General features: G+C 38.6%; 1 protein-coding gene across 1 annotated transcript in view; it reads left to right on the top strand.

Annotated features, from left to right (window-relative positions):
• CATSPERE (catsper channel auxiliary subunit epsilon) overlaps window positions 1–19,568 on the top strand; it is a 150,093-nt gene that overhangs the window by 119,504 nt on the left and 11,021 nt on the right. Inside the window, exons 15-19 of the mRNA XM_081824485.1 lie at window positions 555–588; window positions 657–736; window positions 11,140–11,239; window positions 16,538–16,624; window positions 18,166–18,323. Coding sequence (XP_081680611.1) covers window positions 555–588; window positions 657–736; window positions 11,140–11,239; window positions 16,538–16,624; window positions 18,166–18,323 — 459 coding nt within the window. The remainder of the gene's footprint in view (window positions 1–554; window positions 589–656; window positions 737–11,139; window positions 11,240–16,537; window positions 16,625–18,165; window positions 18,324–19,568) is intronic.

Genomic DNA, 19,568 nt, shown 5'->3' with positions numbered 1-19,568 from the left:
GTATCTTTGGGGTAAATACCCAGTAGTGCAATTGCTGGATCATATGGTAGCTCTATTTTCAACTTTTTGAGGAACCTCCATACAGTTTTCCAGAGTGGCTGCACCAGCTTGCATTCCCACCAACAGTGTAGGAGGGTTCCCCTTGAAAAGTAAGAAATATTTTTAACATAAGCATTGTTTTATATTAGTTATTAGTACCAATAATTTAGAATCAGCTAGTATTTATTCCTATTAACATCAATCTTTTCTAATATATATGTTCATTGCTACAAATTTACCTCTAGGTACTACTGTTGCTGCATCTCACAAATTTTGATGTTGTGTTTTCATTTTCATTTAATTCAAAATCTTTAAATTTCTCTTAAGATTTCTTCTTTGATGCATGTATTATTTAGAAGTGTGTATTTAATCTCCACACAATTGGGGAGTATTTTGTAATTATGTTTATTTGTTTAATTTTTGTGATACCTCCTTACTGAACAAAGTAATGGCTTTAATTTTTAAGTTTAAAAAGAGGAAAGAAAAATAAGTAATGAAAAATGTCTTTTTTATAGGTCATACCTGAGGAATCAACCATCTAAAAACTTGGTAAGAAAACTATAATTTTATCAACCAGCCAAATATAGAAAATAACTAAAGCATTTTTCCTTTTCTAGAGAGTAAAATATAATTGGAAAAAATATGGCTGCCCATTGAGACTTGATTTCGGAGAAAAGTTTCACCCTTTGGTTCAATTGTAAGTATATTCTAACTAAAATTTTTAACTTACTTTGAAAGTTTTAAAATGAAAGTAAGAAAACAAGGCTAATTAATCATGCACTTAATAATAAGTATTTTTGAGTACCTGTTATATACATCTCTAAGTTTTCAGTACTAGTTATACAAAGTTGGACTACCCATGGTGCCTGCATGTTGAGGGAGGTTATAATTTCACTGCTGACACACAGATAAGAGATAAGAGAACTGAGGCTCTTCTCAGGGATGCAGGTGATCTCTTCACCCTTGCTTTAATCTCTCTAATCTCTCTAATCTCTAATCTCTAAGCTCCTACCAGCACCCCTGCCTGTTTGATAGGAACTGCCTTCCCCAGGTGACATAGGACTTTCTTTCCATGGGCCAACAATAACTGAAAGCTTGTAAGGAAAGAAACTAGATTATTAATAAGGATGGTACATGGGGAAGATTTCAAAATGTTATCTCTAACTTAATTCTTACAAACAGTATTTTATAATAATAGGAATAAAATGATCTGAGGAAGGCTTTTCCAAGTAATTTTCTATTACTTTGCTTGCATCTTTTTGTGTTTTATTCTTGATTTATGATTATAAAAGTTACACAGTTTGTTACAAAATTTAAAATATAGAAAAATATAAGAAACAAATGACCCATTTTCCAAATTTTTTTGCTATTATAAACAAAATGGTGGTGAATATCCACTTATGTACATGTTTGGACACTACTCTAGATATGCCATTAGGAAAAATTACTGAAAGGAAAATTCCTATGTGTAAAACATCAAAATTTTAGTCAAGTCTTCCAGCTTTTGGGGATCTCTTAGGCTCGAGACAACTATTGAGATCTCTCAGGGTAGGTAGGTGAGGCATAAGGATTCAGGTGCTCCAATTTAGTTTTGCTATGGGAGTTTTCTTTGTTGGGACCCAGAAGGTCTCTGCCATCATGTCCTGCCTACCACTCCTCACCCATGGCAATTCTAAGCTTCTGTGCTGTGCCCTCTACATCATCGTCCTATAGTCCCTCTGTCTGGGTCCTCTGGGCTATCAGGCTAATCTGCTGTCTTCTTAAGTTCTGATCTTCTTCTAGATATCTAATGATGCCACTACTTTTCCTGGTAACCCTAGACACTCCTTCCTCCACTGAGGCCTCATTTTTTTTCTTTGTTTTGTTTTATTCTAAGTTTTTATTTTAATTCCAGTGAGCTAACATACAGTCTTACATTAGCTTCAGGTGTACAATATAGTAATTCAGTAGTTCCATACATCATGCTATGCTCATCACAACAGGTACACTCCTTAATCCCCCATCACCTATTTCACACATCGCCCCACCCGCCTCCCCTCTGATAACCATCAGATGGTACTCTATATTTAAGAGACTATTTCTTGATTTGTCTCTCTCTTTCTATCTCTCTCTCCTTTTTTCCTCTTTGCTCTTTTGTTTTGTTTCTCAAATTCCACATGTGAATGAAATCATATGGCATTTGTCTTTCTCTGACTGACTTTTTTCCCTTAGCATTGTACTCTCTAGCTCCATCCATGTCATTGCAAATGGCAAGATTTCATTCTTTTTTACAGTTGAATAATAATATTCTATTATACAAATATAATGGAATATTATACACACACACACACACACACACACACCACATCTTTATCCATTCATCAATCAATGAACACTTGAGTGGCTTCCATATCTTGGCTATTGTAAATAATGCCACTATAAACATAGGGGTGCCCCTATCCCTTTGAATTAATGTTCTTGTATTCTTTGGGTAAATACTCAGTGGTGAAATTGCTGGATCGTAAGGTGCTTCTATTTTTAACTTTTTGAGGAAAACCCATACTCTTTTCCACAGTGGCTGCACCAGTTTGCATTCCCACCAACAGTACGTAAGGATTCCTTTTTCTCCATATCCTTACCAACACCTGTTGTTTCTTGTGTTGTTGATTTTAGCCATTCTGATAGTCATGAGGTGATATCTCATTGTAGTTTTGATTTGCATTTCCCTGATAAGTGATGTTGAGCATCTTTTCATGTGTCTGTTGGCCATCTGGATGTCTTCTTTGGAAAAATGTCTATTTATGTCTACCACCCATTTCTTAACTGGATTATTTGTTTTTTGGGTGTTGAGTTTGATAAGTTCTTTATATATTTTGGATATTAGCCCTTTATCAGATACATCATTTGCAAAAATCTTCTCCCATTCCATACGTTGCCTTTTAGCTTTGTTCATTGTTTCCTTCACTGTGTAGAAGCTTTTTTTTTTTTTTTGAAGCTTTTTATTTTGATGTAGTCCCAATAGTTTATTTTTGCTTTTGTTTCCCTTGCCTCAGGAAACATATCTAGAAAAATGTTGCTACAGCCAGTGTTAGAGCCATTACTACCTGTGCTCTCTTCTAGGATTTTATGGTTTCATGTCTCACATTTAGGTCTTTAATCCATTTTGAATTTATTTTTGTGCATGGTGTAAGAAGTTTCATTTTTCTGCATGTAGCTGACCAGTTTTCCCAACACCATTTGCTGAAGAGACTTTTTCCCATTAGATGTTCTTTCCTGCTTTGCCAAAGATTAATTGACCATATAATTGTGAGTTTATTTCTGTTTATTTTCTATTCTGTTCTATTGATCTATGTGTCTATTTTTGTGCCAGTCCATACTGTTTTGATTACTACAGCTTTGTAATATAACTTGGAGTCCACCAACTTTGCTTTTCTTTTTCAAGATTACTTTGGTTACTTGGGGTCTTTTGTGGGTCCATACAAATTTTAGGACTGTTTGTTCTAGTTCTGTGAAAAATGCTGTTGGTATTTTGATAGGGATTACTTTAAATCTGTTGATTTCTCTGGGTAGTATAGACATTTTCACAGTATTTGTTCTTCCAATCCATGAGCATGGAATATTTTTCCATTTCTTTCTGTCATCTTCAATTTCTTTCATCAGTGTTTTATAGTTTTCAGAGTACAGATCTTTCACCTCTTTGGTTAAGTTTATTCTTAGGTATCTTATTATATTGGGTAAAATTGTAAATGGGATTATTGTCTTAATTTTTCTTTCTGTTGCTTCATTATTGGTGTATAGAAATGCAACAGATTTCTGTACATTGATTCTGTATCCTGTGACTTGACTGAATTCGCGTATCAGTTTTAGCAGTTTTTTGGTGGAGTCTTTCAAGTTCTCTACATAGTCATCTGCAAATAGTGAAAGTTTTACTTCTTCCTTACTGATTTGGATGCCTTTTATGTCTTTTTTGTTGTCTGATTGCTGTGGCTTCCACTACTATGTGGAATAAAAGTGGTGAGAGTATACATCCTTGTTTTGTTCCTGACCTTAGGGGAAAAGGTCTCAGTTCTGCCCTATTAAGGATGATGTCAGCTGTGGGTTTCTCCTATATGGTCTTTATTATGTTGAGGTATGTTCCCTCTAAACTTACTTTGTTGAGGGTTTTTATCATGAATGGATGTTGGACTTTGTCAAATGTTTTTCTGTATCTTTTGAAATGATCATATGGTTCTTATCCTTTCTCTTATTGAGGTGATGTATCACATTGATTGATTTGTGAATATTGAACCAGACTTGCAACCCTGGAATAAATCCCACTTGATCATGGTGAATGATTTCTTTAATGTATTGTTGGATTTGGTTTGCTAGTATTTTGGTGAGGATTTTTGCATCTGTGTTCATCAGGGATATTGGCCTGTAGTTCTCTTTTTTGGTGGTTTCTTTATCTGGTTTTGGTATCAGGGTAATGCTGGCCTCATAGAATGAATTTGGAAGTTTTCCTTCCTTTTCAGTTTTTTGGAATGGTTTGAGACAAATAGATATTAACTCTTTAAATATTTGGTAGAATTCACTTGTGTAACCATGTGTTCCTGGACTTTTGCTCTTAGGGAATTTTTTGAGTACTGACTCAATTTCTTTACTGGTTATCAGGCTGTTCAAATTTTCTATTTCCTCCTATTTCAGTTTTGGTAGGTGTATGTTTCTCAGCATTTATCCATTTATTCTAGGTTGTTCAATTCATTGGCATTTTGGTTTTTCATAATATTCTCTTATAATTGTATTTCTGTGGTGTTTGTTGTTATTTCTCCTCTTTCTTTCATGATTTTGTTTGAGTCCTTTCTCTTTCTCTCTCTCAATCTCTCTCTCTCCCTTTATGTTTGATAATTCTGGCTAGAGGTTTGTCAATTTTGTTGATCTTTTCAAAGAATCAGCTCCTGGTTTCATTGATCTCTTCTGCTGTTTTTTTATTCATTTATTCATTTATTCATTTATTTCTGCTCTAATCTTTATTATTTCCTTCCTTCTACAGGTTTTAGGTTTTGTTTGTTGTTCTTTTTCTAGCTTCTTTAGGTGGAAGATTAGGTTATTTGCGATTTTTCTTGCTTCTTGAGGTAGGCCTGCATTGCTATAATCTTCCGTCTTAGAACTGCTTTTGCTGCATCCCAAAGGTTTTGGGTTGTTGTGTTTTCATTTTTGTTTCTGTGTACTTTTTTATTTCTTCTTTGATTTCCTGTTTGACCCTTTCATTGTTTAGTAACATGTTATTTAACCTCCATGTACTTGTGCTCTTCCCAGCTTTTTCTTGTGGTTGACCTCTAGTTTCATAGCCTAGTGGTCAGAAAAGGTGCAAGGTACGATTTCATTCTTCTTGAATTTGTTGAGGTTTGTTTTGTGGGCTAATATGTGATCTATTCTGGAGAATGTCCCATGCGCACTTGAAAAGAATGTGTATTCTGCTATTTTAGGGTGGGATGTTCTCAATATATCTGTTAAGTCCATCTGACCCAATGTACCATTCAAAGCCATTGTTTCCTTGTTGATTTTCTGTTTACACCATCTGTCCATTAATGCAAGTGGGGTGTTAAAGTCCCCTACTATTATTGGATATTACCAATTAGTTCTTTAATGTTTGTTATTAACTGTTTTACGTATTTGGGTGCTCCCATGTTGGGTGCATAAATGTTCATAATTTTTACCTCCTTGTTGGATTGTCCCCTTTATTATTATATGGTGTCTTTGTCTCTTGTTATAGTCTTTGTTTTAAAGTCTATTTTGTCCCATATAAGTATTGCTACTCCAGCTTTCTTTTGACTTCCATTTGCATGATAGATGTCTCTCCATCCCCTCACTTTCAATCTACATGTGTCTTTAGGTCTAAAATGAGTCCCTTGTAGGCAGCATATAAGTGGATCTTGGTTTTTTTTTGTTTGTTGTTTGTTTGTTTGTTTGTTTTTATCCATTCTGACACCCTATGTCTTTTGATTGGAACATTTAGTCCATTTACATTCAAAGTAATATTGATAGATATGTATTTATTGCCATGTTGTTACTTGTTTTGTGGTTGTTTCTGAAGATTTCTTCTAGTCCTTTCTTGTCTTCCTCTCTTGCATGTTTTGCTGATTTTCTTTAGTGATATATTTGGATTTCTTTCTCTTTATTGCTTGCATGTTTATTAGTGGTTTTTAATATATGGTTACCATTAGGTTTGTATACAACCTCTTCTGCATGTAGCAGTCTATATCAATTTCATGGTCATTTAAGTTCAAACCCATTCTTTTCTCCTTTTCTCCCCATGTTTTAGGCATATGTTATTACATTTTATATCCTTTTTTGTGAGTTCCTTGATTGATTTTTACAGAAATATTCATTTTTATTGCTTTGGTGTTTCCTACCTCTCTTCTCTATATTTAGTTGTGGAGTTTGTTCCTCCGGTCTTTAGATTGCTCTCTGATTTATTGACTTGGGACAGTCAAGTTGAAAACATGGGACGGGGTGAGCTCAGGGTCCTCCTACTCCACCATCTTCCCAGGCTCCTTGTTTGCTTTGTTTTTGTTTTATGTTTTATGTTTTTAAGTGTCTTAATCCTCCAAGGATAAATAATGTTAATGTTCTCTCCCAGAGAAGTGTATTTTTCTCTTCAATTCATTATTATTAAACACTTCTGAACCTTTTACTGTGCTAGGTCCTGGGAATTCAAAGATAAATAAGACAGGATTTCCTCTCTCAGGGGCTCAAGAGTCTGAGGAATTAGATCACCATATTAGCATATTGATATGGAATAATAAAAAGGAAACTCAAAAGAATCCAACCCAGCTACAGAAGGGAGAGGGGCTTTGATCTGAGTCACTGAGTCTTAAAGGATAATAAATATTTAGCTGAAGGCAGAGAGGGAAGAAGAGAAGTGGGGAAGGTGACAATGAGCACCACTGGGTGAGGCTTTCAAGCAAAAGGGATGGTTTGAGGAAGAAGATGTACAGCTCAGTGTAATGCTGTTGGGTCATAAAGTGAGGCACGAAGTGTCAGGACCAGAGAAACTAGCTCGGAGCTCGGTGGAGTCCAAATCGTGGGAGACTTCCTGTCCATACTATGGTAGAGCGGCATGATCAAATATTTGCCTTACTAGTCCTCTCTGGGAGAAGGGAGAAGATGAACTTCAGGGAAACAAGTCTAAATAGCGAGACAGGTAGTAAACTGTATTGGTAGTCCGTGGAGGAAAAACACAAATGATTGAAATGGCAGCATGGACATAGAAGAGGAATCGTTTATGAGAAAAATTAGTGATTATAATAGGTAGGGGCTTGATAACTGATAAATAATTGGATAACTGATAGATGAGAAGAGAGAATGAGGAAGATGAACGAGTCCAAGTGATGTCAATCAGAAGAGATCTTCCACAAACCTCCACCCCCTTATCTGTACCCACGAATTCTGTCTGTCTTCCTATCATCATAGGTGAACATATGTGTATCTAAGGCCTCTCTCTCCATCTGTGAACTGGATCCCCACCTGCTTTCCTACTTAAGAAACTGCTCCTGGAACTCGCCCCACCTTCTCCCGCATCATCAATTTTTCCCTCTCTACTGGATCATCAGAGAAATCTGCAGTTCTTTCCCTCACCAAAGACAAAAACAGGAAAAATGCTCTCGTGACCCCCACTGCCCCTGTAGCTACTATCCTCATGTCGCCAGCTCTCCTCCTACTCTCCCCCATCCCTCCCAGCCCGCTTTGGCCACCACCCGCCCCTAGCACTGCCGCCCGGTATGACCCGCGGCCTCTGATTGCTACGCCCAGTGCTCAGTCCTCAGGACTCACCCTAGCTGATCTCGTTAACCAGAATTACACAGCTGATCATTCTCTCCCACTTGAAATATTTTCTTGATTTGGCTTCCAGGATATCACACACTCCTACTTTTCCTGCTACCTCATGATATCTTACCATAAACCAGGTGAAAAAGACAGGTGGCTGACATGTTTGTTTATGGCTTCTTTAAATATAGATTCTTTTAATGGTGGTGAAATATACATAACGAAACATAGCAAACATTTGGATGTATACATTGTAGCCAATGCAATGTTGCACAGCCCTTAAAATGAATGAAAAGATGCTTGTAAGAGGGAATCCGGGGTTCAGCCACCAAGTTCAGGTTGAATAGGGAAGGAGTAGTCAGGAGGGAGCTGCTGCTGAGGAAAACAGAGACCAAGAGACTGGAAACTTCTATGCATCCATCTCAAAACCTAATATTGAGTGGGGAAAAAAGTTGCCAAAAGATACTTGCAGTGTAATATCCTGTATGTATATTTGCAAACTCATAAAGCAATACTATATGTGATTTATGGATATGTTTATGGATAAGTAAAGTATAAAACCTGGGTGGAAATAATATGTAACAGTTTTCACATTATTCTCTGTGTTTTTCTGCATATTTGAAATATTTCCTAATTAAAATAAAATAAGCTATAGGAGCCAGGTCCACGAAGAAAACTAGGGCAGTAGGATCAAAGACCCAGGTGGCAATGTTAAAAGAAGAAGGAGAATTCATCCTCTGAGACTTGGAGGGAGGTGGGGAGTAAAACTAAATGTAGGAAGTGACTGGTTTGGAAACAAAGGAGTGCAGGAGCTGAGAGAAGTTATGTCTGACAGCCTCAGTTTACTTACAAGAAACATAAAGGGCCACGTGTACACTGGGAGCACTGAGGGGTTGAGGAGAGGCTTTGAGGAGGGTGTCAGGGTCACTGAGGGTAATATGAGAAAGGCTGACCAAGGACCCGTAGAAAGATTATCAGACAACACCAAAGGCACAATTGACTTAAGACACTGCAAGCGGGCCCAGTGCCGCATATTTGAATTTCTCAAGTAGCCTGTGCATGAATGCAGGAGGCATAGTGTGACATCCAAGGCTGGGGCGAGATGTTGGAGGCAGGGCGAGAGCAACTGAGTGAATCCAGGATGCAGGGCAGGGAGGGAACTGCCCCTAGGAGGAAAGGCAGGCCTGGATGTGTGATGAGGCCAAGGGGCGGATGAGAGGCTGTGCGAGTGGAGGAGGCGGGGTCAGAGAGCAGGAACAGCACTCTGGGCCATGTGGCAGCACTCGTCTTTCTTGGGGTAACTTATGTGTGTCTCTGCCACCAGGTGTCATTTGATAAGGCATGTTGCTTCCAATTCTCCTGGGGTAATTAACCCAGCTATTAAAGCATCACAAAACAGAAAGTAAGAGACATGGTTAATACACTGGGTGGGGTGGTCCCAGGGGACTGAAAACATGTGTCCGATGGATCAATAGTGGAACTGTCACAATGGAGAAGTTACAAATTATCTCAGGTCTCACTGGTATCATATCCTATTAATGAACATTAATGAAAATAAGCCATGCTTACACAGGCAAGTATTTTTGTCCCATATTCTCCATGAAATAATAAAGCATTATCAAAGATTATAAACCCAGGAAGTATGGGTCATGTAATTTATCCTTATTGCCACTAGATGACACTATAGCTTTATTGCTTTTGTGAGTGTCAACAACGTCCACTCCCAGTTCAATGAAGATCTTTTTTAAAATTTAAATAAAACATATGGCTTTACAACTAGTTCTTAATAATTCAAGAATCTGATGGCTTTTGGAAGATGCAGTCAAAAATGCTGCACCTTCCAAAGCTCCTAGAATGAAAGCTTTGCTAGAGCCTGGCCCAAATCTCCAAAACTGCATACAAAATTGAGTGTGTCACACACGTGTGTGCATTTTCTTGTGGCAGGAACTTTAGAGTTTAGAGTTCTCTATGACCCTCCTGTGCCAAGAAAGAAGTCTCTAGCCCCTAGTTACTCACACCTGAGTTCATGTCTTTAGGTTCCTAAAATGAATTCAGATGGAAATAAAATAGCTTCTCAGGTACCACTTTCTGATGTGTACAGATTTCCTGCCCAATTTGTGAATGGGACAAGAGCTGGTTTTTACAAGCAGAAATGGATGGCGCCAAGTTGTAGCAGATACGGAGAGCGAGGGGGAGCGACTGCGATGTCAGGCAGAAATGTGGGCCATGAGTAAGGAAACACCACGGTCAAAGACCCATGATCTTATGGATAGACACAGAGATGGGGAGCAAGAGAATGTACCAGACCCTGGGGCAACAGCCCAAGAGTCAGAGCCCAGGAGCAAGTGCCTGAGACCAAAGTCCTAAGTGAAATTTCCATCCACAGCAGGGTGGGGACAGTCCCATTCAGAAAAACGGGCAATGACGGATGGAGAAAGAGGACATGACCGTGTTTAAAACAGTTGTAAGCTCTGGTAATGCACAGATGTAACTTTACCACTAACTGAACTTTAGCTTTGGTCTCAAACCCCTATTTTCATACGGTAGCAAGAAGAAAAAAAAGATCTTAACAATTTGAAATAGCATCTCTTTTGAAACACACTGAGTTTGGAGTGAATAAGCTCAATGGGGTTCCTGTCTCCAGTGCCGGCATCTGGGGAGTGGGCCCCCTGTCCCTGTAGGACCTCCTGCAGGGGCGCTGCTTTGGGTGAAAGTCATCACGAGTTGTCTGGGTGTGGGCTGCATGGGACTGTGGCTCCCAGGAACCGGTGACCGCTTCTGCTTCTTGGGCCCCACCTCAGCTCTCCCTGCTGCTGCCAACCCCCTGACACTCAGCTCCATCTTCCAGCCAGGTCCCCCGGGAGCTCTGGAGCATCTCCGTTCTCAGCACAGTGAGCCCGTGAGACGCAACAGTCACCCAATGAATATTTGTTGATCAGATGACACCAGGGGCCCCTCGCCGTGCCCTTCCTCCTTCCTCAGTTCTTTCTCCCTGCTCCCAGCCGACTCGGCAGGGCCCCCACTCCCCTCACCTCCTCAACACGCGGTTCCTGTCAAAGTGAACAGCATTTACACTTCCAACTGTGAAAAAGGTGAACATTTCCTGCTTTATTACTAGGAGGTTGATTTCGAGAGCTGAATGAAACCTATACAATAGGTACTGTTGTGATTTCACAGAGAAGTGACAATATCAAGGCTTGAGAACGTTAAGCCACTTCACAAGTGTTCAGAGAAGCCCGTCAGATGGGGGGGCTGCAACTCTCAACCTCTCTTCTGCTCTAACCGATTATTGTTGTGTTGGCTTGTCTCGCTCAGATACAATGACAATGGCTATGTGGAAGACGTGGAAGTAAATTTCATTGTGTGGGAAATACACGGCAGGAAGGACTACAGCTTTAATAATACCATGAAGAAGGTACGGCGTCTTTGAAATGAAACACAACTTAGCACGCAGTGACACCTGCGGCTCTATTTTAAATCTATATATAAATTACCTAAGGAAAATAGAACCAGTTACATGTGGGTAGAAAAAAAAAACATGACCTGTGTATTACATTTGGTGACTACTGAAATTCATTGATGACAAGTGAAGCCTTGGTCATCAGAAAAATAAAATAATGTTTAGAGTAGGGTGATGCAATTATAGGTGAATATTTTCTTTTTTCGCCACAGTGTACTCTGTGTTTGATTATTTATGGATCTGCCTTTGGCTCTCACACATTCGTCATGCTGGTGCTACATTAAGGGCTCACTCCCTAGGCTTCATCTCACTGGACTTCCTTGCGTCATTTGACCCACTGACCTTGGCTTCACTGTCCCCCCACTCTCCTGGTTTCCCTCTGTCCTCCGACTGGTCGATCTCAGCCTCCTTGCTGACAACCCTTTCTACTTTGCAGAGCCTCTCCACAAACAGCATTGATTCCTACTTTTCCTCAGAAATCTCATGCTCAAACAAAGTCAGAGGGATAACTCCTTCCAAAGGAGCTTTCTCATCTATCAGAGACCTTAATTCTCCCAGAAGGAGAACCCACCCAGATAGCAGCCAGGAGACAACGAATTCCACCTGCTACCTGCTCAGGATGTTGCAAGAACTGTCTTTCAATTATGTGGCCAAACAAATCCATCCCACCACATTCCTCCTACACTTGTCCAGCCCCCGAAGTGTAAGTCCCTCCGGCCTACTCCTCACAATCTCATCCTTATTCTGTCCTTCTTGCACTTGGGCCCAGATTCCCATTACTCTCCACCGTCTCGAACTTTTCTAATATACCTTAGGGCTAAATGACTCTAGACACTTCTTCAGCAAACATTTCTCCGAGAATATAATTTTCCATGTTTGTCTCTCAAATCAGGGGTACTCTTGATGAGCTCTGGAATTAAGGTGCTCCTTGACCCACAGTGTCATTTCCAGATCAGTATCTCCTCACTCTAATCACAGTGTCCTTTGTTTGAGGCCCCTGTCATCCAGGTGTCATGTACCCCATCCCCACCTGTTGCTGTCTCATACTGAGAACTTGATGGGTTCTCCTCCTGCCCTGAAAGCAATGAGTTCTGCTAACCATCACGTAGGGCTGGTGCTGGGAAGAAGCTTTCTAAACAGGAAGGGCATATCCTGGCCCCGTGTGCATCTAGGTGGGGCCGTGTGACTGGCTCTCATGCTGTGGAATGAGCAGAAGTGATAGGCGTCACTTCCAGGATGAGGTGCTGAGAAGGGCTCACATGAACCTCCGTGCTTCCTAGCTTCCTCCATAGTCAGTGTATTCCAGCAACAATGAGTGATGGAGAGATGCAAGCTGGATGAGAAGAGTCCGGTGAGGGTATTCTTCAAGGAGCCACTAGACAGAAAAGCCTAATCCACTGCTCCACGGAGAGTGATCCATGGGAACCATCTCCCCAGGGGCATCTGCACTGGAGTACATGTGATCAGGAATTCAACTGCAATGTGTAAAGGCTCTGAGGGTTGGGGTTTACTGCAGCACAGCAGAGACTGCCTTGACCAATGCAGCTTCCCCTGTTATGATTACATTTAAATTCAAACACTCTGGTCTCTGACCTCAACCCCCAATTCTCTAGCTCTGTTGGTGTTATTCCACTTTGCCTCTGCCCCTTGCTTTTCCTCACACTGTCTAGACATCCACCATATGGAGCCCTCTGCTCTCTCTCTCTCTGCCACCGTCTTGCCAATATGTGCAAGTCACCTTCCCCAGTGTTGTTCCTGTGCACCCTGTGGCAACTTTAAACATTAATCGTTCTACCTTATTCATGCCTCTGTCTGAGCTGCCAATCACTTCTAGAAAAAACAAATCAAAATTGCAATAACTGGAATTAGGAACTCAACTATTGGGAGTGATGGCTGAAGACAGAATTGGTCAACTGGAAGAGGGGTCAGAAGGAAATGCCCAGAATTATGCATAGGGAGATAAGCTGATTGAAAATATAGACAAGAACATAATGGAGATTCACTGCCTAGATCTAAGGACTAGAGTCCTAAAAAGAGAGCAGAGAAAAAATAAAAATAAAATAAAAATAAAAATTAAAAAAGAGAGCAGAGAGAGTGTTGGCCAGAAGCAATATTTTCCCAAAAAGCAAAAGACATCGAGGCACAGAAAAAGTAATCTGCATCTAGAAACACTACAATAAAAGTTCTAAAATGAAAAAGAGAAGAACCTTAAAGGTAGCCAAAGGAAAAAAGAAAAGTTACTCTCAAGAGAGTAGCTATAAGACTTAAGGCTGACTTCTCTATAGAAATAATGCAAACCAGAAAACTTTGTACAAAAATATCTTTTTTCTCCCCCCCCTTTTTTAGGGGGGAAGGGCAGAGGGAGAGGGAGAGAGAGAGAATCGGAAGCAGTCTCAATGCCCAGCATGGAGCCCAACACAGGGCTCGATCTCACAACACTGAGATCATGATCTAAGCCAAAATCAAGAGTCAGATGCTTAACCCACTGGGCCACCCTGAACAAAAATATCTTTACTGATATTACTGAAAGAAAATAAATTCCAAATCTAAAATTCTATATGCAATGAAAATAACCCTTAAAAAATGAAAATGAACAACAGATAATGCTTTAAAAGACACATGCAATTAGAAGAGGAAAAATTTTAAAGTGAAAAGAAACAATGGGATAAAAAGGATTTAATACCAAAGGTGGGCAAAGAAGATCCAATAGATGGGTAAATGGACGTCCTGAAAAAGAAAACCAGAACAAAGGAACAAAACCAAAGGTAATCATTCAAGAAAACATGTCTACCCCACCCCAAGAAAAAAAGACTTGAAGTTTCAAATTGAAAGAGCATAGCATATACTCAAGAACATCAACTCAGAACAGCCAACCCAAGTGGCCATCTAGGCAAAAAAAGCAAGCAATTTACATATAAGGAAAATAAAATTAAATTATAATTTTTATAGCAATGCTTTATGCCAGGAAAAAATGGAGTAAAATATTTAAGATACTAAAGGAAAATAAACACGAGCCAAGGATTTTATATTCAGCAAAACTGATGACTCTAGAAAAGGCACAAACTGCTATTAACATGTAAAAAGCTCAGATGATATTGTTCCCATGAGCCCTTCCTGAGTAACTTACTAAATAATAAACCTTCAAACCACCAAAATCACTAAGGAGATATCAACATAAGAACTAGAGGAAAGCATAATGTAGTATAGAGTTACTTGCAAAACTGAAGCAAAGTGAGGGTTAAAGGGGAAAGAGGATAGTATACAATGGATGTATTCTCTGACAATATAGATACAATACAACTATAAAATATGCTAGGAGAATATGAGAGCATACACCAGGGGAAAAATATAACTTTTCAGTAATCACGATAGTGGGGGTAATACTTGTATTAGTTATTCTGATCTTGTGAAGTGTGTAAAGTGAGATATTCTAATTCTTCACCAAGTGTTTTTGGCATAAAAGCGAGGAGATACATACGTAATATAGAAGAAGTTAGACAAAACATCCTGAATTTGAATAAGATTCAGTGTAAACTCATGAGGTATTGGAAACTCATGTGATCTGGATATAAGTATATAAATATATTGTTCAGAGAGAGAGAGATAAATTTTTCCTACACTGTCCATTAAAATCCCTAGAAACATAAATAATCAGTAGCAGTAAGTATCCTTAATACCCTGGAGGACCTGAGGAGGACCTTAAAAGAAAAAGGAATTATGAGCCAATCTCACCCATGACCACAAATACAAAGCACCTAACCAAAATGCTAACAAATCAAACTCAGCGGTATATTTAAAAATCACACATCCAAACAAGTTTTGTTTATTTCATAAATAGAGAGTTGGAATATCATTTGAAAAACAAAGAAATCCAGTATAGTAACAGAATAAAGAATAGGCATGGATTATTATAATAGTTGAAGTCATTCAATTAAAAAATTATTCATGCATAACATTATTTTTAAAATAAATCTTGGAGGGACACCTGTGTAGCTCAGTCAGTTAAGTGTCTGCCTTCGGCTTGGGTCACATTCCCAGGGTCCTGGGATCCAGCCCCGCATTGCATCAGGCTCCTTGCTCAGCGGGGAGCCTGTTTCTCCCTCTGCCTGCCACTCCCCCTGCTTGTGCTCACTCGCTCTCTCTCTCTGACAAATAAATAAAAATCTTTAAAATAAATAAAATAAAGTAAATAAAATAAATCTTGGAATTCTCAGGGTCATGAGTTTAAGCCCCACATTGGGTGTGAAGCCTACTTAAAAAAAAAAAAAAAGAATAACCCCCAAAATAAGTATATCGTAACTTCCTTAACCTAATAAAATGTAAGTACAAAAAACCAAACAAGAACAAAAACAAAAACCTTAGAAAACATCTTACTTAGTGGTGAAAATTTGAAAGCTTTCTCTCTGAAGTCAGGAGTAAAACAAGGGTGTCAGTTATCACCATTTCTATACAACATTGTTTCTGATCTCTGTAATAAGGCAAACAATAAAAAATAAAAATAAATTAAAAGTATAAGGATTGGGGGGGCACCTGGGTGGCTCAGTTGGTTAAGCGACTGCCTTCAGCTCAGGTCATGATCCCAGGGTCCTGGGATTGAGCCATGCATCGGGCTCCCTGCTTGGTGGGAAGCCTGCTTCTCCCTCTCCCACTCCCCCTGCTTGTGTTCCCTCTCTCGCTGTGTCTCTCTCTCTCTGTCAAATAAATAAATAAAATCTTAAAAAAAAAGTATAAGGATTGGAAAGGAAGCGATTAGACTGTCATATTCACAAGTAACATGACTTCATGTGAAACACTTAAAATTAGTGAGTTTAAGAAGTTCTTTTCATACAAGGTTAATATACAAAGGTCAATTGTTCCCCCGTGTATCAGCAAACATTTAAATAATGAAAAGAATTAAATATATATTTTTCAATGGTATTAAATACTTATGAATAAATTTATATACAAACATATGTGTGTACAATTTTTATTACATTCTTATTTTAACTCCAGTTAGTTAACATACAGTGTAATATTAGTCTCAGGTGTACGATACAGTGATTCAACACTTCCATACATCCCCTGGTGCTCATCATAAGTGCCCTCCTTAATCCCCATCACCCACCTAACCCATCCACCCCACCCACCTCCATTCTGGCAACCATCAGTTTGTCCTCTATAGTTAAGAGTCTGTTTCCAGGCTTGTCTCTCTTTTTTTTTTTTTCCCTTTGCTCACTTGTTTCTTAAATTCCTATATGTACAATTTTTTGACAGAGTGGTTGTTTAAATGAAGCCCAGACGTGGAAGTCAATGACTAAGCTTAACCAGCACCTCCCACTAGAAGAAGCCTGGGGACCTGAAGTAAGGAAAATATTACCTACCAGATTTTATTTATAATAACTAATTTGGCATTTCAGTATTAACAAAAGTTTGATGAAAACATTTTGGATTTAAATTTGTTTTTGCAAATCAAATCCAACTTTTCTATTGGATTAATATTGTGATTTCAGAAATGCATCATCTTAATTTCTATTTGATCTTCCATTGTTCCTGTGTTACTAACAATTTTGTTTTAATTTTTTCTGCTGAAAATCTGTTTGTAGATATACTAAATATCTGACAAACATGTTGAAGTATTGAGAGTGAGTTTTTTGGGTTTTTTTTTAAGATTTTATTTATTTATTTGACAGAGAGCAAGCACAGGCAGGGGGAATGGCAGAGAGAGAGGGAGAAGCAGGCTCCCCACTGAGCAGGGAGCCCTACGGGGGGGCTCATACCCAGGACCCCAAAACCAGAACCCAAGCCAAAGGCAGACACCCAACTGACTAAGCCACCCAGGCACCCTGAGAGTGAGTCTTTCTAAAGAACACCTGAACTTTCAATTCTTGTACAACTGAAAGATCATGGGGCGCCTGGGTGGCTCAGTAGGTTAAGCGTCTGCCTTCGGCTCAGGTCATGATCCCAGGGTCCTGGGATGGAGCCCTGCATCGGGCTCCCTGCTCGGTGGAGAGTCAGCTTCTCCCTCTCCCTCTGCCCCGCCCCCTGGCTCATGCTCTCTCTCTCTCTCTCTCTCTCTCTCTCTCTCGCTCTTGCTCTATCTCAAATAAATAAAATCTTAAAAAAAGAAAAAACAACTGAAAGATCATTTCTGAATGCCAACTATCAATCCTATACTGCTTTCAATTTTTTCAATCAACCTTTCTTGAATTGAAATTAATTTCTGTTATTTGGAGAATATAAAATCATATCTCATAAATAAAAGTGACCTATATGGTACCTGAGCCCATAAAATCTAACCCCTACAATAGGAATGTTACTTTGCTTCTACATCAGAATCTGCGCATGTCAAGACAGAGATATATACAAATAATTGTATTATCCTCTGTAGTCCCATCTCAAAACATCCCACTTTCCAGCCACAATGTCCTATTCTTCCAGCAACATAACCCTAGAACCTTTACTCTAACAATCCTTCTAACAATCCTTCAACCTCAAAATGACCTAACCACCCTCACCCTGCCCCTAGGTTCTCTTCTTGCTCTTTATGCTGGTTAAATTCCATGGTCAATAATTATAACACTCAGTTAATGTGTACCTTCAATTCCTTCCTCCCTCTCACTTCTTCAGACTTGTGTAGCTAAATCACAACCCTAGTTAAATCCCAGCTATCCGCCTTGACAGCTGACTGTGGTCAAAGGAATACATACCCATGCTGATTTATTTCACCTTAATTTCATGATTAAAACAGTCCTGTAATACTGCCCAACAAACATAAGTCTATTTCTCCAGTTCATTCCCTTTTCCTCTCTAGCTACTGCAAACTTTCTCCTCTCCCCTACAATCTCCAGCACCTGTTCCCCTAGAGAAGGACCTTAAGGTTTTTGTCTTTGTTTCCTATTCAGAACTATAAGCACTGTTTCTCTTATGCTATTGGAAAACCAGGAGATTTAAATCAACCATATGAGATAATCAATAAGTCTAACTATAACCATTTAATTTGGCCTGAGGACCATTCTGGAATGTATGTGTTTCGTGTGAAGATCCTGGATCCAAACTATAGGTGAATATAAATGTTTTATTATAATCATTTTAGCATTTGTTTAAAGGGATAATGATGAGCTTGAATACAATTTCTACTTTACAATGTCCAATAAATGAATTACACTAAAACATGGCAACATCACATAAGGCATGAGGGAAGACCATAGCTAGTAGAAAAAATAAAAATGCCATAGAGTCTGGGGTCACCACTACTAGAAGAGTTTCACAAAACAATAACTCAAAAAAATATGTGTACCCTCATGTTGATCATAGCATTATTTACAATAGCCAAGACATGGAAGCAACCTAAGTGTCCATTAATGAGTGAGTGATAAAGAGAATGTGGTATATATAAGTATACAATGAAGCATTATTCAGCCATAAAAAAAAAGAAGGAAATCCTCTACCTCAAGAAAGAAGAAAAATCTCAAATAAACAACTCAACTTTACACCTCATAGAACTAGAAAAAGAACAAAGCCCAGAGTTAGTAAAAGGAAGGAAATAACAAAGATCAGAGAGGAAACAAATCAAATAGAGACTAAAAAGACAATAGGAAAGATCAAGAAAATTAAGAGTTGGTTTTTAAAAAGAAATAAAACAGACAAAATTTTAGCTAACCTCAGTAAGAAAAAAGAGAGAGTACTCAAATAAAATCAGAAATGAAAGAGAAGTTACAACTGATACCAAAGGAATATGTAGGATCATAAGAGACTACTATGAATAATTATACGCCAACAAATTAAACAACCTAAAAAAAAAAGGGTAAATTCTTAGAAACATAAAACCCGCCAAGACTGAATCATGAAAAAATGGAAAATCGGATCAGACTGATAACTAGTAAGGAGAGTGAATCAGTAAGAAAAAAACATCTCAACTAACAAAAATCCAAGACCAGATGGCTTCATTGGTAAATTCTACCAAACATTTAAAGAATAATATCTATCCTTCTCAAACTCTCCCGAAAAATGTAAGAGGAAGGAATATTTATAAACTAATTCTATGAGGCCAATATTACTAATACCAAAGCCAGACAAGGATAACACAAGAAAAGAAAATTACAGGTCAATATCCTTGATGAATATAGATACAAAAATCCTCAATGAAATATTAGCAAACTGAATTCAACAATACATTAAAAAGGATCATATAATATGATCAAGTGGGATTTATTCCAGGGATGCAAGGATGATTTGACATCTGCAAATTAATCAGTGTGATATGCCACATTAACAAAATGAAGGATAAAATCATATGATCATCTCA

This window comes from Leptonychotes weddellii, chromosome 6, assembly GCF_054177405.1.
Source record: "Leptonychotes weddellii isolate Sample4059 chromosome 6, ASM5417740v2, whole genome shotgun sequence".
NCBI classification, from domain to species: domain Eukaryota; kingdom Metazoa; phylum Chordata; class Mammalia; order Carnivora; family Phocidae; genus Leptonychotes; species Leptonychotes weddellii.
This window is presented reverse-complemented; position numbering and strand designations above follow the sequence as displayed.